This window comes from Protomyctophum parallelum, assembly GCF_964188405.1.
Source record: "Protomyctophum parallelum genome assembly, chromosome: 14".
Classification (NCBI taxonomy): domain Eukaryota; kingdom Metazoa; phylum Chordata; class Actinopteri; order Myctophiformes; family Myctophidae; genus Protomyctophum; species Protomyctophum parallelum.
This window is the reverse complement of record NC_139709.1, coordinates 20,303,272-20,328,237: the sequence shown is the minus strand read 5'-3', so window position 1 is coordinate 20,328,237 and position 24,966 is coordinate 20,303,272. Positions and strand designations below refer to the sequence as shown.

At 41.3% G+C, this 24,966-nt stretch overlaps 3 protein-coding genes across 5 annotated transcripts in view; all 3 read right to left on the bottom strand.

Annotated features, from left to right (window-relative positions):
- Positions 1 to 9,128, bottom strand: part of LOC310870869 (ATP-dependent zinc metalloprotease YME1L1-like) — a 157,508-nt gene extending 148,380 nt beyond the window's left edge. For 2 of the 3 annotated variants that reach the window (XR_014570274.1, XM_083782216.1), the window contains exons 1-14: positions 8,923 to 9,128; positions 7,610 to 7,753; positions 7,136 to 7,331; positions 6,499 to 6,588; positions 6,119 to 6,225; positions 5,689 to 5,842; positions 5,168 to 5,257; positions 4,787 to 4,960; positions 4,131 to 4,283; positions 3,570 to 3,702; positions 2,330 to 2,392; positions 1,696 to 1,808; positions 865 to 1,020; positions 105 to 256 (exon numbers count right to left, since the gene is read on the bottom strand). Coding sequence is in view for 2 of the 3 variants with exons in the window: in XM_083782216.1 (XP_083638342.1) it covers positions 105 to 256; positions 865 to 1,020; positions 1,696 to 1,808; positions 2,330 to 2,392; positions 3,570 to 3,702; positions 4,131 to 4,283; positions 4,787 to 4,960; positions 5,168 to 5,257; positions 5,689 to 5,842; positions 6,119 to 6,225; positions 6,499 to 6,588; positions 7,136 to 7,331; positions 7,610 to 7,753; positions 8,923 to 8,955 (1,758 nt within the window). In the remaining variant the exon portion in view is untranslated. The remainder of the gene's footprint in view (positions 1 to 104; positions 257 to 864; positions 1,021 to 1,695; positions 1,809 to 2,329; positions 2,393 to 3,569; positions 3,703 to 4,130; positions 4,284 to 4,786; positions 4,961 to 5,167; positions 5,258 to 5,688; positions 5,843 to 6,118; positions 6,226 to 6,498; positions 6,589 to 7,135; positions 7,332 to 7,609; positions 7,754 to 8,922) is intronic. The other variant, XM_083782217.1, reaches the window with a different exon arrangement.
- Positions 1 to 24,966, bottom strand: part of LOC310870872 (ras-related protein Rab-18-B) — a 50,631-nt gene that overhangs the window by 16,425 nt on the left and 9,240 nt on the right. The gene's annotated exons all lie outside the window — the stretch shown is intronic.
- LOC310871164 (acyl-CoA-binding domain-containing protein 5A-like) overlaps positions 11,396 to 24,966 on the bottom strand; it is a gene marked incomplete at its 3' end in the record, with an annotated part of 16,538 nt that continues 2,967 nt past the window's right edge. The window contains exons 4-12 of the mRNA XM_083782653.1: positions 24,614 to 24,686; positions 17,709 to 17,859; positions 16,051 to 16,407; positions 14,315 to 14,539; positions 13,101 to 13,195; positions 12,798 to 12,960; positions 12,188 to 12,396; positions 11,620 to 11,670; positions 11,396 to 11,515 (exon numbers count right to left, since the gene is read on the bottom strand). Of these exons, the coding sequence (XP_083638779.1) occupies positions 11,396 to 11,515; positions 11,620 to 11,670; positions 12,188 to 12,396; positions 12,798 to 12,960; positions 13,101 to 13,195; positions 14,315 to 14,539; positions 16,051 to 16,407; positions 17,709 to 17,859; positions 24,614 to 24,686 (1,444 nt within the window). The remainder of the gene's footprint in view (positions 11,516 to 11,619; positions 11,671 to 12,187; positions 12,397 to 12,797; positions 12,961 to 13,100; positions 13,196 to 14,314; positions 14,540 to 16,050; positions 16,408 to 17,708; positions 17,860 to 24,613; positions 24,687 to 24,966) is intronic.

Here is a 24,966-nt window from a genome sequence, read left to right as displayed (position 1 = left end):
CACCTGATTTACCCTTATGATGAGGGCAGAACTTGCAGGTCTAATGCATGCCACACTGGGGGTCCTTGAAATTAAAAAGGTCGAGATGAGAACCACTGCCTTACGTGTCCAAGACTGCCTCCCCTGGGCATGATGGTGGCCTTGTTGATGGGCATGGCGTCTTTGGTATAGAAGGCGACGATGGCGTGGCCCGACTCGTGAAATGCCGTTATTTGCTTATTCTTCTCGTCTATCTCAGCGCTCCTCCTCTCAGGGCCTGAAATGAACAGTGAAGAAAAGATGGCAATGGTATGAATATGGGTGGAAGTAAAAAACAAACTACACTGCGTGACTACAAGATGGGCATCTACGCATGCAAGGACCTCCGTGACTTTTATGCATTTTAACAATACTAACTCTGGTGTCCCTATTTTGAGAATTAAAAAAAAAATTCCCTTTATAAGTTTATATCTTCAAAAAATTCAGAAATAGCACAAGCTCACAATGCTTTAAAATGTCCGCAATGTTCATGTTGATATTAACCACAAAACCCTGGCTTCCCTACTCTCTCTCTCTCTCTATATATTAATTCAGAAATAGCTCAAATAGCTTTTCTACCAGCTCACAATGTGTTGTGATGTGACACGTTTTGTCGGTTATTTGCAATACAACGTACAGAGAAGAGGTAAGGTACACGAAAACAGAGCGAGAGAAAGAAAACTAGAACCCCTTTTCTCGATCCAGTCACAGAAAGAGAGATAGACAGACAAAAGAAAAAAAGAAAAGAATAATGACACTGAAGGTTATTACAGTATGTTACTGTAGGCGCGTCTCAGTCCCACCAGCTATGCCTCCTTAATGATCAGTTTGACAGTAGATTCTCACCCATGAGAATCTTGTCCTTGGCGAACTCCAGTTCCTTCAAGGTGACCATGTCTTTGCCATCCACTGCTGCCTTCAGGGCAGCCTGGTTCACCAGGTTCTCAAGGTCTGCGCCAGAGAAACCCACTGTGCCCCGAGCGATAATATTGGCCTCGATGGCTGCAGCGAGGGATCACAGTCGAGGTAAAAGAAATATGGTGAGGTCATTAAGACTGGGAGAACATGCAGCTATGATATTCTAGTCAATGGTATCATTTTGTAGACGGAAAAGAGTAGTCCAGCTATAGAGGATAATACAATTTTAAATACATTCAACTCTCATGCACACAATAAAACAAAATAATAAAATTCATAATAGTTGGGTTGTTCTTCAGTCATGTCACTTCATAATATGAGCCTGAAGCCAATCTAATTAGAATTGTAGTGTTCTTGTCCAGCAGCCAGAAACTCACCTGAAACAGGCACTTTCATTTTAGGTTCTAAACAAATTCTAGATTTGGCAAGCTAAATACATTGGATCAAAACACCATGAGCTCAATAGTACAATAGAACATTGAATTAGTTCATAAATACGCAATGGACAAAAACAGTGGTCTTCAGCCAGTAGTCAAGAGTTGAATTATTGTTAAACATCTGCATTGCTTAATTTACAAGACAAGTTTACACAATTAGAGAATGTAGAAGAATTGTTATTTTGATCAACATTTGCCTCTATCTTAAGATACCACATCAATACAGCATGGAATTAAGGACAACATCTTATTCAACGACACTATGAAAAGGGTTGAAAACAATTGGACCAGAATGCAACTGCAGTTGAGGTTGTTGTCATACCTGGGTCTACTTTGATCTTTTTAAGGTACCAGTTGAGGATCTCAGTACGTCCCTTCACGTCTGGTTTGGGTACAGTCACCTGCATGTCAAAACGTCCTGGACGAATCAGAGCACTGAAGAGAGGGGGAGATCGCATCAGTTCAATAGTAACACACAAATGCTTTCATTTTCTTCTCAAAGCACAAATACATACGCACGCAGGTGAAAAACACATTTTTCATCATTTGCATATTCGCACAAGTTCACAATTTCCAACTTGAGTGAAACAATTGCACGAGCACCGTAAATAAGTGTGTGTGTGTGTGTGTGTGTGTGTGTGTGTGTGTGTTTGTGTGTGTAGCAAGGTGAATGCTTGCTTTTCGTCTGGTATTGACACACCATTACTAACATAATAATTTATTACTATTATTATTATTAATAGTATTACTCTCGCAGTGTGTTGCTATTTGAGTGCTAGCAGATAGTCCTGAGAGATTCTATTTTAACAGCCATAGTCCTGCAGTCTATTCTTTGGTATGACAAGGGCAGCTGCCGCGCCAACCTTGACATCTATCAGCTGACATTTTAAACTCTGACATTTGCTGCAGCAGTAGCAAGAGTAGCAATTGGTAGTGAGTCGTGACAATAAACATACTTATCCAGAGCCTCTGGGAAGTTTGTGGCTCCAATGATGATGACACCTTCATTTGGCTTGAACCTATGAGACGTTTGAAAAATATTAGTGTACAGTAGGGCATTAACGACTTGAGATTTTTCCCAGTCGACTTGTCGGACAGTAAAGTTGAAGTCGTATCGTATCGGGGGGGGGGGGGGGGGGGGGGGGGGGGGCGGACGCGGACGCGGACGCGGACTCGCGGGGGGGGGGGGGGGGGGGGATTTAACAGGGGCGGGTGGAGCTGCCGCGCGCTCAAATACGGAGCATGTCAAACATAGCACTGCGCATTCAGTGGCCTCTCCAATATGACACAGTCACAGTGCATGTATCATCTATATCAGAGGTTCCCAAACACCGGTGCCGGTCCGCGGGACACGTGGCACTGGTACGCAAGAGGGGAATTCTAAGTTTTGCGTCGTTTAAAAATGTCCAATCTTTGTATCTTTAGCAGCAGCAGCTGTAGGCTATTTTGTGACGATCGCATTAATGAAACCAAACGCTACACGCGGTTCCGGTACAGGATTATTATTTCATGTGAATCATGTCAAAATGAAAAGATGATGTTATCCAGGTAAAGTAGTGGTATTGGCACACAGCGCAGCAGCAGCACCGAGAACACAATAAGAGATATGACATTATTATTCTCCTCCTCCAGTTCAAACAGACTTCAGCCAGTCTCAATAGTGGGACACCGCGCGCTGAGAGCCACATAGCCTACACAGCTGCATTTGGTTTTTAATTAAGGGCGCGTTCTGAATGCAATGAAAAAAGGGGAGAAAAAAAAAAAGAAAAAAAGCTCAACTTTCGACTCGCGCTGCTGCGAGTCGACTCGTGACTCGTTTATCGATAAATCGATTTTCTGATGAATGCCCTAGTGTACAGTAGTGAAATATTTCAGTTGCAGTACAGGATTCTCTCCATCTCGTTATCTGTTAATGATCAACACTGGCAACAGGGCACACACCATTCTGTTAAGAATGCCTTTCATATAGTCCTGTGTATAATTGCTTAACGCTTCTCTTTATTTTTGGGAGGGACAGATGATATTTATGAACACAGCAACAAAACTACATGCAGCAGAGTTGTAGTTTTGTTTCTGTGAAATTGTTCCTTGATTGCTACATCAAGGAGCTATTTCAGCAATTATTTTGCCCCATTCTGGAGTGTGAATGCAGGACTCTTCCACCTTAGTACAATGTGATCTGACATGAAGACATACCCGTCCATTTCTGCCAGTAGCTGGTTGATAGTCTGCCTGGAGTAAGGGTGCATGGGAGACTCGATTCTCTTCCCACCCACGCTGTCCAGCTCGTCAATGAAGATCACGCAGGGAGCGTTAGATTTAGCCTCCCCTGAAACGACAGCCCAAGAGGCAAAGTCAAATGTTGAGGTTCAAACAAATGTTTAGAGTGGTGGGTAAAGGCAAATAATATTACTCAAGTGACTTGAGTCAAGTCACTAGTAACCTATAAAACCAGAAAAAAACCCAACACCGGTATGTCATATCATGATATAACAATATAAAACATTCCACAGGATAACGGATATAACAGGTATTGCATACTAGAGTGGGGTATGCATTCCCATTTTTTATTGTTCCAAACTTGCATCGTTCCCAAGTAGATGATATAGGGTTATCAGCGTATTATATGATACTGAAATATTTCCCAGCTCTATTTCACATTACTGTTACTAATGTAGATTGTGTCCCAAGGAACATTGGAGGACAAAGGGTACTCATTTTAAAAGGAAAGAAACCAATGCCTTGGTGAACACTCACTGAAGAGGTTCCTGATGCGGCTGGCCCCCACACCGACAAACATCTCGTCGAACTCGGAGCCGGAGGCGTAGTAGAAAGGCACGTCTGCTTCTCCTGCCACTGCTCTGGCGAGCAGAGTCTTACCGGTACCTGGGGGGCCGACCAGCAGGACACCTGGAAGGGGTAAATAGAGAGGACAAATGATCCTAGAGGTACATGTATAGTACTGGCAGGGGCTCTCATTGATTAAAGTAGATCAGAACAAATGGCATCAGTGGTTCAGGAGGTAGAGCGGCCGCTTGCTTGGGAAACGAAATGGTTCCCAGTTCGATCCCCGGTTCCCCCTGAGTTAGTGTCAAAAGTGTCCTTAGGCAGGTTGGTGTCCTCCATTGTATGGATTCCTCCACTGTCGGTGTGTGAATGTGAATGGGGGAATTAAATGCACATTTTGTATAATTCTTCATATGATTTCAGTATTCAGACTTTTAGTAAGTCAGAGTTTTCCTATATTTACTTCTTGCCGTGTGCAAGTAAATATTACAGTTAAATAATACTTATTTATTTCTAATCTAAGCAAGGTTTTTTCATAATACAAATTGCGATTTCAAAATCCCAATCGCACCAGATCACTTCCACCAGCACAGACTTTAAGATGTGGACACACAAAGGACCTGTACCTTTAGGCAGCTTTCCTCCAAGGACAGTGAACTTCTGCGGGTTCTTGAGGAACTCCACGACTTCCTGCAGCTCATTCTTGGCCTCCTCCACGCCTTTGACGTGATCAAACGTCACATTCTTCACTTGGACGGGGTCCACCGCCGAGTCAAGGCCTGGGGTGGTTCGGAATCGCACTGTGCAGCATGGTTAGATTAAGGTTCGAAATCACACACCGCATGGCACAGTTAATGAACTCCACATGCAAATACATTACAACTCATTACCAGTGGGTTACTGAGAAATCCACAGCCATGTACAGCCAGGCAACAGCTAAGAAGACTCTGTTTTCAAGTATTGTACAACCATGTGTGGGGTGAGGTGTTATTTAAAGGAGCATTTACCAATACCCGATAGAAAGGGCGTCTTGGAGATCCCATAGAGTCCGAGCAACAGCAACACCAGCAAAATGAGGCGTGTCCTCCTCACAGAATCTACACAGTGGAATAGAAGGGACACATTGGACTCTATGGAAACTGATAATCCTATATACTCTGTTTATCGGAGTCTGCCAGGAGTATCTAGGGCTAGGCCTCCCTCCTTTTTCTCTCTACACCAAATCACTTTGCAAAAATAGGCAATCTACAAGCTAATTTGTGTGTCCCCAGAATAGGGACGCTAGACTCATGTGATTATAATGTAACGTTTGATTCCATAAGCAACATACACTCAGTATTCTCCCCTTCTGCTTCAAGTTTCAATAAGTCACAGATCCGCCCGCCCCCACCCCCCTATATGCTTTCTGTTGAGTTGTAGCCATATGGTTTGCTTTTGGGCAAAGGAGACTGTATACATTGTACATATGTTCAGACATAACACAATAAGTCCTGCAGAGGTGTACATCTCGAGGGCCATCACAACATACCTTGGATGAGTTTGGTTATGGACTGGGATTTCAAGAAGCCCTCGGCAAAGCCGGTTTTGAACGCATCCTGATCTGTTATGTTCTTGTTTTTCAGCAGCCTGTCCAAAGCCTCCGCTTCCACCCACCTCCAGCCCTTGTCGCGTGACAGGAACCCCTGAGGAACAAGACCTGACGGCTTACAAATACAGCCTGTGTGATCCAGTGCCCCAGAGCACCTTTGACCTTAAGTCTTGTTGACGTATAAGCCCAGGCAATACGGTCAACATCATTATATGGAATAATACATTAAAGTAGCCAATGTTTAAAAAGTACCCTCCATTTGCCAAGAACAGTAAATTGGATGAATCATGTTAATTATTTGCTAATCATTTTTTGACCAGATTTATTGTTCATGCTGCAACAGCGGTAACATCGTCTGCCAAAGGTTTACCTGCATGAAAGATGGTGTAAAGCTGTCCGATTCCACGGGGCGCTCAGAGCCTGACTGAAGTCGTCTTTTAGTCCTCAGAGTTTTGAATCCTCTGCTCTGAATCAACACTAGAGGTGCACAGTGAGATAAACACAAAACATTTTTACTACAGCTCCAGCATATCAACGTGTCTGAATTAATCTTACAAATCAGTGCAATTTAATTATGTATCTATTGTAGGAATTCACAATGTGTAATAATTTTCTCAACGATGTCCTTCAAGTACTACTGTACTGTCATATTAAGAACAGAATCCAGGGATTTACAATCAATAAATACATTTCTGAAGACAGATATTGATTTTAGACCTAATGCTAATAACACCACTAAATTCACGTTACTTGGTAAGTACTGGAGGTCTGTGGAGATGGACTGAAGAGGTGAGGGGCTGTGTCTATAGAAACCATTAGGCATCGGGCCACTGGAGTACCCTAAAATGAGAGAAAATAGATTAAAGACACTTATTTACTCCGTAGTATCGTGTTGCTTGCCAAAAAGTACAGATTCTACCCTTGCATGATGTATTATAAATTGCATACACTGAATCAGTCACAATGGTGAAGGCCAAACAGTTGTGAACCTGTAATAGCAGTGTTTAATTATACAATAAACTAAACACTGTGGAGCAGAGCTGTGTGTGGACTTCTCTTCCTTTTAAAGCTATGGTCTGAAATATAACAAGGTTGGTCAATTTAGGTTAACTGTAACCAAGTGGCCTCCCAGGTCCTGATTAGACAATTACAATGACACAAGTACAATGAACTGTCTGGGGATCCCACTGACCAGGCTCACTAACAGGCTAGCAGGCTCATATTAAACTCATAGAATTGTTTAATTCTTTTAGGTATTACAGCATAAATGTCCTACTTTTTCATCTTCAAAATGTTACAGTTGTGCTATGCATTACACAAAATTATCGTTTTGAGAACATTTGGGACGACCTCTTGGGGCTCACTATTGGCTTCCGTGCAGTCTCACCATGCTTGTTGTGGAAGAAGGAGTGTGAGGAGAGGTGGGAGGTCCTCCACGGTGTCCACGCCATGTGGCTGCCGCCGGGGTTGCACAAGAGCGACGCCTCCTGTTGGCTGAGGCGGGGAAACATGTTCTTCACCATGTCATCCAGCTGACCCACTCCGATCTCGGAGATGCCCAGCTCCCGCAGGTTCAATGTGGGCTACACACACGCACAAATAAGGTTGTCACCATTACAGAGTTTAAGTTGACGGTTAATTGCCATAAAAATTATTGAAATTAACGATCAGATGTTGGATGTGACAAATAACTTAAATATACAAAGAATGACTGACTTATTTAATTGTATATCCTACTTAAATGAACATTCAAACGGATTGTTATTACACAGTTTGCTAATGAGCAACTATTCTGTATTCTGTTTCCCGTGTGGGTTCCGAGTTCAAATATTATATTATGCACGTGACGTATGTACTGTACCTCTGTGCTGTGTAATTCTGCCTCCAGGGAATGTTCCTTGTGCTTGCATGATTTGGTGGAGGGGGCAGGGCTGCTACTGTTGGTTCCCACTGAGCTCTTGAGAGAGTGCAGGATGTTGATGAAGTGGCTTAGGGGGACAGTCACCTGTGTGTATGTGTACACAGGCAATGCAGTGAGTACTAGCAGCAACCGTATCACACCAGACAGTGGACTGCATACGCCTAACCTATGCCTATTATTACATCTAGCTAGAAGTTATAGAACAATCCCGTTATTGCAAAAGTCGAAGTCCAAAGTAAAGAGCAATATCTATAGCTGCCCCCCAATCATTATCTATATCTGTAATTAATCTAAATATGCAATGTCACCTTGTCTTCATGTTGGCATCAATAGCCTTGGATCAAGACTAGCAGAGATGTTGCATAATAATAGATTACAATAATAAAAAAATACATCTATGATAGTCCTGATCTAGCCCCTCTCGGAACCCTCCATAAAGCTTTTCTGAAATTTGGATGTCACTTATCTGGGTCGTCAAAAATGTCAGAAACTTCAGTAGCATTGGGTTCTGCTTGTAGGGCTAGTCCTGATCCAAGGCCAGCATCAAGACACAAGTTCAGCTCAGTGGGTGGTAAAGCGGTAACGTGTCATTAGTCAGAAGGTGCATGTTCGGACTAACGGGACTTCGGATCTATGGGCAGTTCCCGGTAAGGCTGAGGTAAGGTTTACCTGATTGATTGATTGATTGAAATCTTTATTAACAGTTTGTAGAATTTACAGTACATTTTAAGCACAAACTCAATACAAAGACTGTCAACTGTGAGTGGACGACCCAATTAAGCATTACACTTGTTTAAGAACAGGGTCCACATTTTTCAATTCATCAAAATTAGTAATACCTAACCATGAATGTCAAGCTTCCACCTAATCTCGTCAACATGTAGCAGAAATTTTATTTAAAGTGGTTTCTGAATGAAGAAGACGTGATGATGTGATGACGAGTAGAGAAAATTAAGATGGAATGGATCAACGTCGGTCGTGAATCTGCCAACTGACGCAGTTCAAGTTCAGCTCAAGAATGCAACAGTACAAGCTAACGAGTTAGCAGGCCGCTATGTTTATAAACAGGGAAGTCGAGTCGACACTGCTACCGGTCTTTTTGAACTTTGAAATCATTCACAAAACACCACGTCTCTTTACTTAGTTCTCAAGTCAAGAACAACCAGGGAAGAAGGTCAGAACAGCTTGTAAACAAACTAAGCTAACGTTAGCCACGTTAGACCAAAACAAAACTATATCACTTTGTTTCTTACCTGTGGCTGGACTGCCGTTGAAAGGGAAAACATGTTTTATTTGTCAGTAATTAGATTGTTGTTGTCAGCTATGTATGCATTAATGTGACAAAGTTCACCATCCACTACGTACACTTTAGTTATATAGAATGTGTTGACACTGACAGAGAGCTAGTAAACTGACCACCAGTAAAGTGATCCACTGGGCAACACACACGGCACTTTCGGTTGTTGTGGATTTCAAAGTAAAGCGACGTCCGGTGTGTCCAAAAGGATAGATTGGGATCAATTAACTTTCGGGTTACTGATCCGGTCTGGGTCTAGACCGGATACGGAAACAGTACTTGTATGTATGTGTGCGCGCAAATTACAGGATACAACAGGCGGGCTCAAGACCGGATTAGAATGGTTCATTTTGAACAGACACCCCCCATGTGATGCAGTGTTCGCACATTTGCAGAGGGAACATTAAAACTGGTCAAACAACCAGTAAGCACCAGGGATTGATTGATTGATTGAAATATTTATTAACAGTTTGTAGAATTTACAGTACATTTTAAGCACAAACTCAATACAAAGACTGTCAACTGTGAGTGGACGACCCAATTAAGCATTACACTTGTTTACAACAGGGTCCACATTGTTCAATTCATCAAAACATTTAAAGACATACAAACATTTAGAGACATACAAATAGACATTTCTATGTAGCTAAATTCATCATAAGGGGGAAAAGGTCTCGGAAAAGAACATTTTAAATACACGACAAGAAAATGTTTTAATGTGTTAAATTTAATGAAATTTCATGTTTTTTTCTTTTTCCCTTGAATATATTGCTATAATCATATAGTCATATTCTCTGGATATAGCCTACTGTATAATGCAGCATGTCTATTTACTGTGCCGCCATAAATGTATGAACAACTAAAGCTCTTGGCATGCTACTTGAGAATACATACCAATATAGAAAAAAATAATTGTGATTAAAAAAACAAATAAATTAACCAACAAGAACATCAGGAACCCTGCATGACACTTATTTAAAGAGTGACATGTATGGGACATTGAACATCAAATCATTATAAACGTTATCTCTGAAATGTCCATTTGATCCAAACAAAATAAAATAATAATAATAAAAATAAAATAAACTACAGTTCCTTTTCTCTGGGTTGTGGGTAATTAATATTTATCAAAAACTGTGCTACACAAGAATATTCTGAAACAAGTAACAAGTAACATTTCGAATAATATATTTAATATTTTCTATGATGTGCACACTACTGTACATAATGAATATGTAACTACAGTAAATCATTGGTGAATGTCACTGTGCAATAAGGCTACCCGTTAAGCTCTATGGCTATGGTATGAACATGTCATAATTCAATGAAAAGTTGACTCAGCAATGGAACAGAAAACCCCTAAGAAGGTGGGGGGGGGGGGGCTGAGAGGGGGCTAAAGGTCCCCCCCCCCCCCCCTCCTGACCAGTAGTAGAAAAAGAAAAAAAAAGTAGCAGGACAACCTTCAAACTAACTGCTTCACACATGAGCAGCGTTCATGTATTGATTCAGACATTCCTTGAGACATTCAGCTGATTTTCCTGGGAAGAGAAGAGTTGAATCAAAGTTAGTGCTTGTTTTCATTGTTTTTGAGGTACAGCGGTATATATATAGAGTTCTGACTACCAACAGTACATTCAGGATGATAGACCACACCTGAAGACCATGACTGCTAAACACCCCCCCCCAACTACCAAACAAGGGTGCTAGCCCCTTCTATATTCATTCAGCTATTAGTGTAGATTTTCATCTTACACAAACATTAAATTCCCTTTGACAATGAATGGCGAATTTACGTCATATGGAGTGTGGATGAGCAAATCGTCCTTTTTCGTCCTATACAAACATTAAATTCCAATTGACAATGAATGGACAATTTTATGTCATAGTGTCTGGGCAAATCGACACGTTACATCATGATGATGTACGATGATAAGAGCGCCCCTCACTTCACACGGGTGTAATTTTTACAATAAATAACTTCAAAACTTCAACAAGGTGTGGTCTTTACCTAATGAATATCACAGTCATAGTAACAGGCTGCTATAGGTTTGGTATAGAAATGCACAATATAATCGGTAGCGTATGGAAATCCATATCATCCATTTCAGCCATAAAGTCGCTATCAAATAATGCTGATTATTTCCAACGATATTAACGACACAATAATAATGTGACTGTCAATGGCTTTGTACCCGCAGAGCCAGTCTGTCTCTTTCAAAGTGGCAGCTATTAGTGGGGAGGGCAGCTTACCATCTACTTTCACCAGCAAAGCAAAACATTAAAAAATTCAGCAATGAGTTCAATATAAATATAATATAATAATGTAATATATCGGTATCGGCCGATATGACCCTGCAAATAATCAGAGATCGGAGATCGGTCATAATTTCAATATCATGCATCTCTAGCATTTGACGTTGACATTTTTCTCACCTCCTTTTCCGCTGTAAATAAAGTTGGACTAGCCAATGGGCAACCAGAGGCCAGGCTGTAGTCAACACCACTGTGACTGGAGAGAAGTGAAAAGGCCACCAAGATGGTCTCTGGAACTACAGAACACAGTATATCATATTAGTGAACTTCTGTTTCTTCACCCTACATTCAACTGCACCACAATAAAAACACATTAAGAGAGGTAGATTCACAAACAGACCTTCCGTACAAGAGATAGATGGTTTTCCTGTCTTGGTGAAGGTGATCTTGACTGAAAAACAGAAAACAGTCCAAATAAAGAAATAAACCAAGGAGTTATGGAGGCTATGATCCATTTTAATTCCAATGTAGTGCACACATTTCCAGCATGTCAGGAAATCCATCCATGTACACTCACCCACCTACTCATCTTAGAAGACTACTAAATTACTTAGGGTTAGGCATAGTGTTTGTGAGGTTAGGGTTAGTTTTAGGCATAGTTTTAGTGAAGTTAAATGTTAGGGTTTTAGACGCAATCTTGGCAAAACACCAATGAAAGAGGGAGTCCCATCAAAGAGGGGTCCATGCCTCAATGGCCCCAGGAGGGCCACCAGAGAGCACTAAATGGAAAGAAAATGAACCTGGCATTGCCCACTGTCAACATTTTTCAAAATGTTTCAAAGCTTTAACAATGTCATTAGCTTGCATTTTCACTATCTTTGTTGTTTTTCAACAGAGGGGCATGCAGCAAGAGGCTATGGCTATTTGGGGGGTCATTGTTGGCATGGAAAGGTTCGCGAAGCCCTGACCTGTGATACTGTCAACACCTCCAGGGTGTGCAGACGGTGAAGCACATGAGCCATATCGTCCTGGAGCCTGAGCAGAGCCACGGCGATCTGCTCATTGATATCGACCCCGGCCACGCTCTCTGAGCGTCTGCTCTGTGCAACACTGCAGCAGGCGGCTTCTACATTGACAGACAGCAGAGAGCCACAGGCAACTCTTGGGGACAGGGACCCTGAAATAGTGGGAAAAGCAGGTGTTGGATTTGGAATGCGACCTGTTCAAAGCATAACAATGTCTTAACCCATTAAGATTCTACAAATGCCTTCTAAATCAGTAGTTCTCACACTTTCAAGATAAAAAAAAACGATATAAAACATAAATTGTAGAATATACAGTTAACAAATCACGACAATAACATAAAAAGGATGTGGGGGACCATAAGAGAATTCATGAAGGATTCCATAGACATAGAGACATAGCAAAGCTCACCGAGGGATTGGGACATTTGTAACCCTGGGGGACAGGCCAACCGGGACACTAACTAAGACCAAATCGAATTAAAATGGAGCCATGATTTTAGGTCAGCTTTAAACTTGAATGCTGAATTTATGCATGTCTTTGTATATGTCTCACCTCGCCCTCTCCTTGACAAGGAGGTAGTGGGTGGGCCTGGACTGCTAAGAACATCAAGAAAAGGGTCTCCCAGACATGTTAGATCCTTCCCTCCATTTATCATCGTCTTGGTTTCACCCCAGAGGTCCTTTTGTCTCACAGTGGGTGCTCTCGAACCAGATGACTGGAACCAGAAAAAAATTACAAATACAAGCATTGGTCTGTGAACTGTCATAAGCAAAGCTATATATTAGACAGAAAATAACCACAACTTAATTTCAGAATTGTATAGCATTCTCAAACATCTGGATATACAGTATGTACCTCTTCCATTGCTAGATCTTCCATCGAGTCACAGAATTCTTCATTATCCGAGTCTGTGGCTTTGTGGTTCTTCTCTGGAAAGACATCGCGGTGACCTGAGGAGTACAGAGCACACCATCAATACAACATTAACAAGACAAGGTCTAATTAAGGTGTGGCTTCCCTGTGGATCTCTGACATCCTATTGATGATGAATTCACAAAATTAGAAAAATATGCACACAAACAAAATATATCCACATTAAGTGACAATTATTGAGGTATTTACTTCCTTGGCCTAGTGGCAGCGGACAGACAGATAAGACAGATAAGACAGATCGACAGATCGACAGATAGACAGAGACATCTCGCCCCCTAGGAGCAACGAAATTGTACAAAATGTTTTGTTTGCTTTAAAACACTTAACATTAATGAGTAACCCATGATATTATTTAAATTTACAGTAAATTCAACATAACTCATATGTTGCCAGCCTTTTATGTCTTTGGCTTTAGTTCACACAGTTAAGCATTGGCATACTTTTAGTTGATTTAGCTCCAATCTTTTTCCTTCTTTCTTTAATGTTTAGCATTGGCATACGTTTAGTTGATTTTGCTCCAATCTTTTTTCTTCTTTCTTTAATGTTTCTGTTATTGGATTCCCCTCAGAGATTACAGGATTTTCTTTTTGCTTTGGAAGGCCTCTCACAATCCCCTTGTTCTCTTATCTAGCTGGAACAGTTTGTATTTCCCCTGCTCCTTTTCAACATCTTATACCATAAACTGAACCTGAGACAATTTTCTTTAGTGATTTTACCCTCAAATTAAAGCCACAGAGGCACAGCAAAGGGAGTGTACCTGTTTTGGACATAAATGTTCTTTGCAATCTAATGTCCAATACGTAATATTAACTTTGAAAGTCACCACCTGTATGGTGGTGCCATACAAGTGGTGTATATGTAATACAAGGAGATAACACAGTAAAATCATAGTTATTAATTAAACATTTACCAAATGGACCGGGATGAGAACTAAATGAACACCAATGGTTTTACTGTGCAGTAAATTGACAAAAAGAAAAGTGTGCCAGACACAAACTTCTGTTAAATGCCTGCCAATCAGAGGCAAATTCTGGACATGATGACTTTCAGACTCTCCGCCGCCGGAATTGATGATATAAGACGGCGGGTCTGACCACGTGAGACTACAATGGCACCAACACTACGTTGTGTCTTACCGCTGAGGTGTCCGTTGAGGTGCCTGTAGGAGGTGCTCTCTGCACAGGACTCTACAGAGCAGGCTAGCTCCTCCTCCTCCACCTCACTGTTGAGAGAGCTGTGGGTCCCGTTTGTCACAGAGGACATGCTAGGCTCCACACTGCTGCTGCTGGAGCCCCGGGTGTCAAACCTCCAACTCCTATTCTCCACCATCACCAGCCTTGGGTCAGGACCTCTCCTCCGCTCTGAGTCGAGAGAGATAGGGTGTGTGTGGGGGGTTGGGGTGGAGAGTGAGAGAGAGAGAGGGACAGAAAGATGGGAGAGTGGATGAAAGAGCAAGGGACAGATGAAAGATGGAATGGGAAAACGTGAAACGAAGATAAGATGGAGAGAGAAAGTGACAGAGATGGAGGTGGAGAGTGATCGAGAAAGAACATAGTGAGTTAGTTTTATCCTTGAGATTTACAGTATGTCCTATCTGGGATTCAAATCCCTGTCTCCCACTCAGGGGCCAAAATCTCTACTGCCGAGCTAAGACGGAAAGTCCATTCAATTAAACGCTGCCAGTTGTACATACATATTGGTTAAAATAACGTTTTATTCACACAATTTATTATTTACACATTTATTGAAGCTTTAACACCCCTTCAAACATAGTGCCAGATGAGGATTATATTCATGGTCATTCATGTGTCGGTACATCAAAGGACACTCTTCTCCGATGATGATGACACTATAATCAACTTGTTGGTGTTTTCAGCACGTCACATTTAAAAAAGAATTATAGGACAGCTGTGTCCGTGAAACGTCCGGTTGAAGTCAGTGTCAGTGTCAAGCATGAGCAATGCCAATATGAAATGACTAATGGTGGAAAAGATATGATTTGCTGCTTTGAAGCCTGGTGTTCATCTTTTTGTGTCCTTTGTCTAACAACCCGGTTGAGATATGGCCACTCCTAGATTATAGTCTTTTTATGTCCTGATTTACTCCACAGTTCTATTATTTATGTCTACCGCCCGGTTTATACTTTGTCACCTGCTGAAAATATCAGATCTAGATCGGCTATATTTGGCGCAAGACACCTTGTCACCTTCATAAGGGGATAAAAGGCAGTTTATCTTGTTTCATAGCCTGAAGTGACTCTTTGATGCTGTCGGTTTGGTGTTTCTGCATGTGTGTGTCTGTGCGTGCATACGGTATGTGTGCTACTGTGTGCCAGTACTCACACCAGAGAGTGTGAGGATTGGCTGCCAGATTAGCTGCCAGTCTGGCGGTATTTTTAGGAACAAAATGCTTTATAAAAATATTCATTATACCAGTAATAGACACAGATATAATACCAGACATGTAGCAATGGGTTGATTTACACTGCCTAAGCCAAGAGCTGATGCAATGAATAATACAGTCATGTACAGAGCATGTACTGGAACTCTCTACCAGTATGCATCACAGAAAGAAAGGGGGAAATAATCTTATTTCTAATTTATTTGTGTTCTCTGTATACTTGTTTTTGCTTTTTTGTATGTAAATTATTCTGTGAGGACTCCAGGAAGAATAGCTGTTGCCAGGTGTAACAGCTAATAGGGATCCTAAATAAACTCAAACTCAAACACCACATAACAACTACAACTACCAGCGGTACCTTGTTCATCCTCCTCCTCCTCCTCCTCGTCTTCATCATCAGTATCAGTATCATCCTCTTCCTCCTCCTCCTCCTCCTCCTCTTCTTCCTCCTCCTCCTTGTCCCATTCACTACTTTCCTCCTTGCTTTCCACTTCGCTATTCTCTTTCTCCTGGCCTCTGTCATCTGTCATGTCATCATGACCACTGGTCTCTTTAGGCATCCCTGTGGTGTCATCTGTCATGTCATCATGACCACTGGTCTCTTTACTGGTCTCTTTAGGCATCCCTGTGGTGTCATCTGTCATGTCATCATGACCACTGGTCTCTTTAGGCATCCCTGTGGTGTCATCTGTCATGTCATCATGACCACTGGTCTCTTTAGGCATCCCTGTGGTGTCATCTGTCATGTCATCATGACCACTGGTCTCTTTACTGGTCTCTTTAGGCATCCCTGTGGGGTTTTGAATATCCTCCCACAGATCCCCATAGCCTGAACAGTGAAGGAAACGCTCTCTGTCACCCCGCACGACTTAGGAGCCCATGCATACCTCACCGCACGACTGTTTCCCTCAATGAAAAAGATCAGATTTCAGTTGAGAATCAGCTATTTTTGTTGAGGGATGGCGTTGTGCAATGGAGTATACCATATTTGGCTTTTGCAGTGTTTGTTTTTAGCTACACAGCATCTAAGATCTACAGGGAGCTGGGATGCCACTCACAGTGTTTACTACACCACAGGTTCTCAACGTGGGGTCTGGGGACTACCAGAGGTCTGTAAGGGGGTTCCAGCAGGTCCCAAGCTAAATGATTGATAGTTAATAGGAACCAAATGGACACCTACAGGTCCGTAACTCTGAGAGTGAACCCGTACGGGAACATTTGGTTCCACTTGTAAATTCTTGAATTGCCCCTGAGGATTTTACAGTGTCGATTGGGATCCGGGAGATAAAGATCATATGAAATGAGGACCTGTGGCCTAATGCCTATCGAATTGGGGGTCCTTGAAACTAAAAAGGTTGAGAATTACTGTACTACAAAACACTACAGGGTTGGCACGTTCAGCGTTCAGAAGTTTGCAGGTTGGACCACACTTTGACTGACTGTCTGCTATACAACCACATATACAAAGCACCGTCCCACGGGAGCAACAGGCGTCAAACTCTGGACTTACAGGGAAGCATGTGACAATGTCTGCAACCACCAGACTATACAAGAAATATGATTATATACAAGACTTTCCCCATGTCCTCAGGGTACAAGCTTTGAACTGGCATGATTAGACTAAATCAAGGTCAAAGATAGAGTGTGCACCCTAATTGCTTTTGCCTTTGTCCACGCTTTGCCGACATAATGAAAGGCAAATGAAAGCATTGTAGGTCTGGTTCAAAGCTTGCAGACTGTGGGACATAGAAGCAGCTATAAACTGAACGCCATCTACTCTACACTACATACATTAGCCATCACCAAATCCCCAAACTTGCCTTCCATTATTGGTTTGTACGGTTCTAGAACTTCTCGCCACATACCTGGTGATGAAAAGACACATGCAGGACAATTCATCTCCATGGCTAAAAAAGACGATGAACAGCAACAATGACACGTTCTACTACGCCCCATTTCGGCATTTGTTGTTACTGTAGATATCTATTTCAACCACTTTGAACCTGGCGTCCCTATCCTGGGCATGACATTAGTAGTATTAGTAGTTTGTAGTATGACAAATTACATAGGTGGTTGTGGTGCTGTCCATTATAGTGCAGGCATGAAAGGATTTTATTTTGGAGTACACACCAGAGCAATTCTCAAAGGGCCTGGTGAAGGGTCTCTTGTCCACTTCATTTTCTTTCTCTTCAAGTGTACCTGACACATCCTCTGCGTAAAAGGTACCTAGTTTCTGTACCAGATCTGACACTTCATCTGAGATAGGTATAGTCTCCAGAATCTGAAGAAGCACAGAAATGACAAGATTTGTGTTACTTAATTTTGTACAGGGAGGAAATAAATTAGAAATATTAAAGATGTAGAGGTACAGTACATAACAAGACACTGGCTACGTTTACATGAAGGGTGATCATTCCGAATAAATACTTCAGAATAAAATACATCCAATGTAATGTTTTTTGCCGCGAGTTTACATGGGAAATGGTCATTCCGAATGAGTGTTTATATGGAGAAGTGATAGAAGACATGATACATGTTAATTCACGTGAAACTACGCCATCTGTTGGACACATAAAATATAGGCAGTTCATTCATTGTGACTGTCTCAACAATACAAACATATTACAGACGAAAGAGGATACTTTGAAATCCCATCATTTCATTCCGCAGTAGCTTTGAGGCTGCTGGTTGGATAGGGACGGGCAAATATGTTTACCGTCTTTTTTTCCCCACCCGCTGCGGCTCCGCTTCTCCGCTGGGAAGGTGATCATCTCGTTTTTATTTGTACTTTATTATCTACAGCACGGCCAGGGCACGCGCCACGCAACACACTGATTATTATTGTATCGGGTCGCTCGTTATTTTTGAGAGAGAGAGAGAGACCGTTGAACACACACACACACACACACATACACACAGATCAGGGTTATCGTCATCTGCTGCTGCTCCACGTTTTTTTGTGGATTTCGGATCTGAAAAAAGGAACGAAATAACGCGCTCTATGTGAAAACTCCTCGGCGCGCCTTGGATATGAGCGCCTTGGAGCATGCTCAGAAAGACCAGAATGAACTTACATCCGAATTAGTGTATACATGAGTCCAATTTTCTTTCAATCGCATTGAACATCGGAGTAATCCGGCCAGTGACATCGGAATGGTTTTTAGATCGCATCGAGCGTTTTCGTTCGGATGTAAGTTTTTGTAGGTGTTTACATAACAACGTTTAATAGGATTGAAATTCTATTCGGAATGAAAAGGGGATTTAACTGCTCATGTAAACGTAGCCACTGACACATCTGTAGGAATTTCTTGGAAATATAAAAGAATCTGGGAAAATCAGAAGGGGCAAATGAATGAGACCATAAAGACTTGAGGGGTTGACAAGGCGACAACAGCAGTATTAAAAAGCAGTATTAAAAACGTTTTTAAAGCTAGTAAAAGCTCACAACGGCCGTGTTGCAATGTGACGCAATGTGAGGTTGTAAATCATGGCCATGGCCATGGCCAAATGGCCAAATACGAATCCATGGCCAAATACGTATCCATTTGGGGTCGTTGACATGGAACTTTGAGAACCACCTTTTGCTGTACCTGCAGAAATATACTTTCTTTAATCATTCTCCATAAATGATTATTAATGAGCAGAGCTTATTGATGTTGCCTGGACTGCCTCTATTCAAAGCAATAAAACTAGGGCCGATTCTTACATTTCTACATTGCATCGGTATGATGATGAGTGATACCAACCATTATTATGTCTACTACTACGGTGAACATTTGCCAATTGTAGTGCACTTAAACACAGCATTTCATTAAATTGCTCATATCATGTTACTTTGAGGTGTTATTTGGGATATGCTTGAAGTCTGGGGCTTAACAACATAATGAATAATACATGTACAGAGAGGCATGGGGTGCAGTCAACTGAGAAAGTACTAGGACACATTGTAATAGCAGGCACAGTAAAGAATCAAACAGACTTTATTTTCTCCTGGAAATAAGTTCACAGTTCTCAGATTCACTGTGAAAACTCCAGCCCAACTGCTAGTGTAACACCTCCACGCTTCAATCACACAGATTTTTTGTTATTTTGGGGGGGAAATGAGCATAGCGCCTGTCACAGACAAGTTCAGTCAGGAAACCACAGTGCAGTCGCTGCTGGTCGTTAATTGGGCGCCTCAGCATCACGCTCTCATCCACATGATTCACTCAGCCATTCACACACTCACTCCATCTTCATACCGGCTACATAAACTGGAAGGTTTGCACTCTTCCTCCTGCTTCCTTGCTTGCTGCTGCTATATCTAATAATATACCTTTATTGAAAGGATAAGCCCCTTGAGATGTCGCATCTCATTTTAGAGGGGGTCCTCAACACAGATACATTGTACAATACAGTTCACAAAGCAATACAACAGTACAACCACACAGAAAGGACAAAACAAAACAAGACAAAACAAAAGCTCTACCAAAGATAGCTCCCACCCCACTGTTTCAACCCTAAATAGCAGAGTTCATATGGGGAAAAATATATACCCTTTGCACCATAAGACCATGTTATTAGGCAAAAAAACTAAACAAAAGCAAACAAGCAATACCAGCATGCGTAATGTGATAATAATGAACAGCAGCATCGAGCCAGCAGGGAACACATATGAAGGTACATACAGATCGGTCGGTATGTTATATTTATGGAAAACAAGGGCAACTGCCAAGAAGAGTACGTTAATTTAGAAGCATGAGCACGGCATTAGAAGGTGTATGAAAATTGATTCCTTAAATACGTTGAGGGAAGTGATTGATCTGAGTGGACTTGGTAGGTCATTCCAATCAGATGGAGCTTTAAATTTGAAGGCACGGCGCCCACTTTCCTTTTTTATCCTTGTGGGGACTGTAAAGTAGGGATGGTCCGTGTGTCTTAAATTATAGTGTAGTGTGTATGGGACAAGAAATTGTTTTAGGTACTGTGGATAAGGAAAGAAAATACATTTAAAAAATAAATTGTAGCCAATGTGAGTGTCTTCTTGATTTAGGTGATAGCCAGTTTAAAGACTCGTACATGGAGCAATGGTGAGTTCTATATGGGCATCTCAGTATGAATCTACATAGGTTGTTATAGGTGACATTGAGGGGGTAGAGGTTTGTATCTGTGGTGTTCTGATATATGACATCCGCATAGTCTATTATGGGTAGTAGCAGCTGTGAAATGAATCTTTTTCTAATCTGAAGGGTAAAACTATTGATGGATCGATATGGAGTTTTCAAACTGAAATTTATTTTCTGAACAATAGAGTTAGTTAATATGAGTCTTAAAGGAGAGTTGAGGATCCAGCCAAAGTCCTAGGTACTTAAACTCCTCCACTTTCTCCAATGCTGCCCCATCGGAAAAGTTAAGGACTAGAGGATGAGGGTTTGGGCTTTGAGTGAACAGCATACTGACAGATTTTCTTTTGTTCAACAGCAGTTTGTTAGAGTGAAACCATTTTTGAACGGAGTCAAAATCAGCCTGTAAGGTACGCTCAATTTCGGAGATAATTAAATTAGATTAATAAATAACTGTGTCATCGGCATATAGTTGAATATGACTGTTGGAGCAGATTGAGGGTAGGTCGTTGATAAAAATTGAGAAGAGCAGTGGACCCAAGGAAGAACCTTGGGGTACGCCCTTTTCCATGATCGTGGAGTCTGACTGAGAACCCTGATAAGATACACTTTGACGTCTGTGATGGAGATATGAATTGAACCATAGTAAGGATTGTCTTGAGAGACCAATTGCATAAAGCTTATCGAGGAGTGAATAGTGGTCCACCATGTCAAAAGCCTTGGAGAGGTCTATAAATATTGCTCCTGTGGGCATACTGTTACCAAATGCGGAAAATACATTGTTGGTAAGTTTCATAAGTGTGGTTGTTGTCGAGAAATTTGGCCTGAAACCTGATTGGAAAGGTGATAGGATATTGAAATTATTGAGATACTTAGACAGTTGGTTAAAAATCAGTTTCTCAAAGATCTTCACTACACTATTTATAATTGAGATAGGCCTGTAGTTATTTAGATCATGGGGATCACCTCCTTTATGTAGTGGCATGACTCTGGCACATTTCCAGGTAGAAGGAACTACTCCTGTTGAGAGAGATAAATTAAATAAATCCGCTAGTGGATATGCCAGAATATGAGGTGCAATTTTGAAGAACTTGATGTCCAGACCATCTGGCCCAGCACTGCTTCCTGATTTTAGGTCACGGATAGTACGTTCAACATCGGATGGGTAAATGTTTTTGAGGGAGAAAGAGTTGACACGTTCAGGGTTATTTGGAGGGGCATGAGAGTAAGGTGGGTCTGATGGCTGTGATCTGCAAATTGAGGAGAAATTCTGGCTGAATGAGTTACATATTATGGAGGGATCGTCGGTTAAATTATTATTTATTCTGATACGGTTGGGGCTTTTGTTTCCTTTATTTAATATATTATTCATTTTATTCCAGAATTGTTTGAGATTATTATAGTCACTCGTCAAACAGTTTTTAAAGTAATCGGCTTCGGCGTTTCTTGTATTTGTTTTGCATGTATTTCTTAGATGTTTATAAATAATCCAATCAGCAGGGTCATTTGTCGAGCGGCACTTTCGCCAAGCCTTATCTCTTTGTTTAAAGAGGCGTATGAGCTCACCACTGATCCAGGGCAAATGTCTGACTTTTACTTTTATTGTTATCAACGGGGCATGCCTGTCAATAACATTAATCAGTTCGGTGTAAAAGAAATTCCAGGCATCCTCTACAGATGGTATCAGTTGGAACCTATTCCAGTTTATGTCGATCATGTCACGAATGAAAAGATCAGAGTTTATATTTTTGCGTTTTCGCACTTTAATAAATCTTGGTGGAAGTCTGGGAAGTTTAATCTTCCAATACTTCGGATGACACAATCCTGTCGGGATGAGTGACATGGATCCAGTCTAATAGAGACTTAGTTTTGTGTACCGGGTCGGTTCTGGTGGGCTCTTTTATAAGTTGAGTGAGGTTTACACTGCTAAGGAGGTTATGTTCTTTGGAACAGGACCGGTCTGTCCAGTTCCTGTTAAAATCACCACAGATAATGGCCTCATTTGAGTGATCCAGGGACTTAATGGTGGACAAAATGCAGTTAATAGATTCCGCAGGGGCATTCGGAGGCCTAGAGATGTTTCCTATAGTCAAATGTTTATTATCATGGAAACGTATTTTAATAAATAAGGATTCAAAATGCAAAGGATTCTCCTTCGGTGTAACAGGCTCGGAGGCCAGATGAGGAAACATATGTAGCCACTCCTCCTCCTGCCCCTGTTCTCCTATCAGCTCTATATTTTTTAGGATTGATTTTAAAATTATTTTACTTGTCTATAAAGCTCTCAATGGTCTCGCACCTCCGTACCTCTGTGACTGCCTACCTAGATATGTCCCTAACCGCCCCCTCAGGTCCTCCAATGCTGGCCTACTTGAAGTGCCTAAAAGAATGTGCACAAAAAAATATGGTGAGGCAGCTTTTTGCTTCTACGGCCCAACAGCCTGGAATAAACGTCCATTCGAGCTCAGACACGCACCCTCTGTAGACATTTTTAAATCTCAACTCAAGACTCACCTCTTCACTCTTGCTTTTAGTTGAGTTTTACTATGCACGTTCCTACCTTGCCCTGACTGATTTGCTGCATGTGGTGTTTTTATTTGTTTTTATTTATTTTATGTTCTTATATTCAATTTTGTTCTTTGCCATTGTTCTATAATTTTAACTACTTGTGTTTTATTGTATTATATTTTTGTGTCCTGCCCTGTGAAGCACTTTGAGCTGCATTTATGTATGAAAGGTGCTATACAAATAAAGTTTATTATTATTATTATTATTATTATTTATTATTATTATATAAGGAATAGTTGTCAAGATGAATAGCATTGTCAGGGATCTTACTAGTTAGCCATGTTTCCGAAATTGTGATTACATTAGGTTTGTTATAGACCACCCAGGCTTTTAATAAATTAATTTTAAGGAATAGGCTTCTGATATTCACATGTATAATATGTAGACCTTTCATTAATTATACATAGGTGAGTAAAGTGCTACATGGGTGTGCAACATGAGTATATATAGATGGAAGAAACATTGTATAGGGTGGAGGTGGAGAGAGCAGCGTCCCGGGGAGCAGAGGAGCAACAAACACACATACACACAAGAACAGGATCAAACAACAAAGACGAGAAACAAATAAACAGAAAAACAAAAAACAAAGACAAAACAGGAGTAATACAAAACAAGCAAGACAAAAAACATGGCAGACATGCCATGTGTCACTGACACATGGCGGCAAAGTTACCAGGCCGCTATCCATTAGTATCGATAGCAGAGTAACTTTGCAGTGGGCGTTCGAGAGACTGGGTGTGTTGGTATAATTTATGCGTCTGAATGTAGCTCTAGAGGTAGTGTGGCGATAGGTAGTGACAGGACAAGGAAGCATGAGTGACAAGCGGAAGCACCACTACCACCCAAGCCCCAAGCAGCACGGGAGGCCACAGCGGACAGACGGCGCATTGAGGTACATTCGGCATCTGCTGTGCTGCTGTATACAAACCTTGCTGCTCACCCTCCTCCACCCCAGCTACCACCTGTCGTTTTGGATCTACTGTTTAGGTACAGGGGATTCAGAGTCCCTATGGCCCTATGTACCTAAAAAACAGATCCAATTAATCGCCAAACCATAATTAACATATTGCTCATTTATATTCAATATATATCTATTCCGTCCATTATTGAGTTGAGTGAAATATAATAACAATAAATATATGTCCAAAATGCATCTGCATCGCATTTTGAGCTTGTAGATCTGCTACTATTGAACAAAATGGTAAAATATGGAGATGGTTTATGCCTGACAGCAACGATATAGGGGAAGGAGGAGACACAGGTGAGACAAGGTGAGGTGCTTGTACCAGTTGACAATAATAAAATAGATAATTGGAGGATTGTTTGTTTATCTCTAGAACTGATTTTCTTTCGGGGGGGACTTACAAGCTGGATGTCTTCGATGTAATTCATCATGGCTTCCTCCTGTGTCATATTCCCCAATGAATTCCATGCATCCCTGACAACACAAATGGCCAAAGAAAACTATGAGAGGAATGTGAAACACATTGTAACAATCAGGTCTCCACACACTATCTATGCTGTATTACTGTAGGATTTTCCAAAATGTTTTAATATTAACTATTGTCATTAATAGTCTTCGAGACACTTTTAGATGGAGGTCCAGATGGACTGAAATGTCAGTGAAATAAGGAAGAGCAGTGTGCTGGATTTTTCTTCATTAATAGTCATCTGATACTGTCCAACACATCAGAGCTAAGTGTATTTCCTTTGAAAAG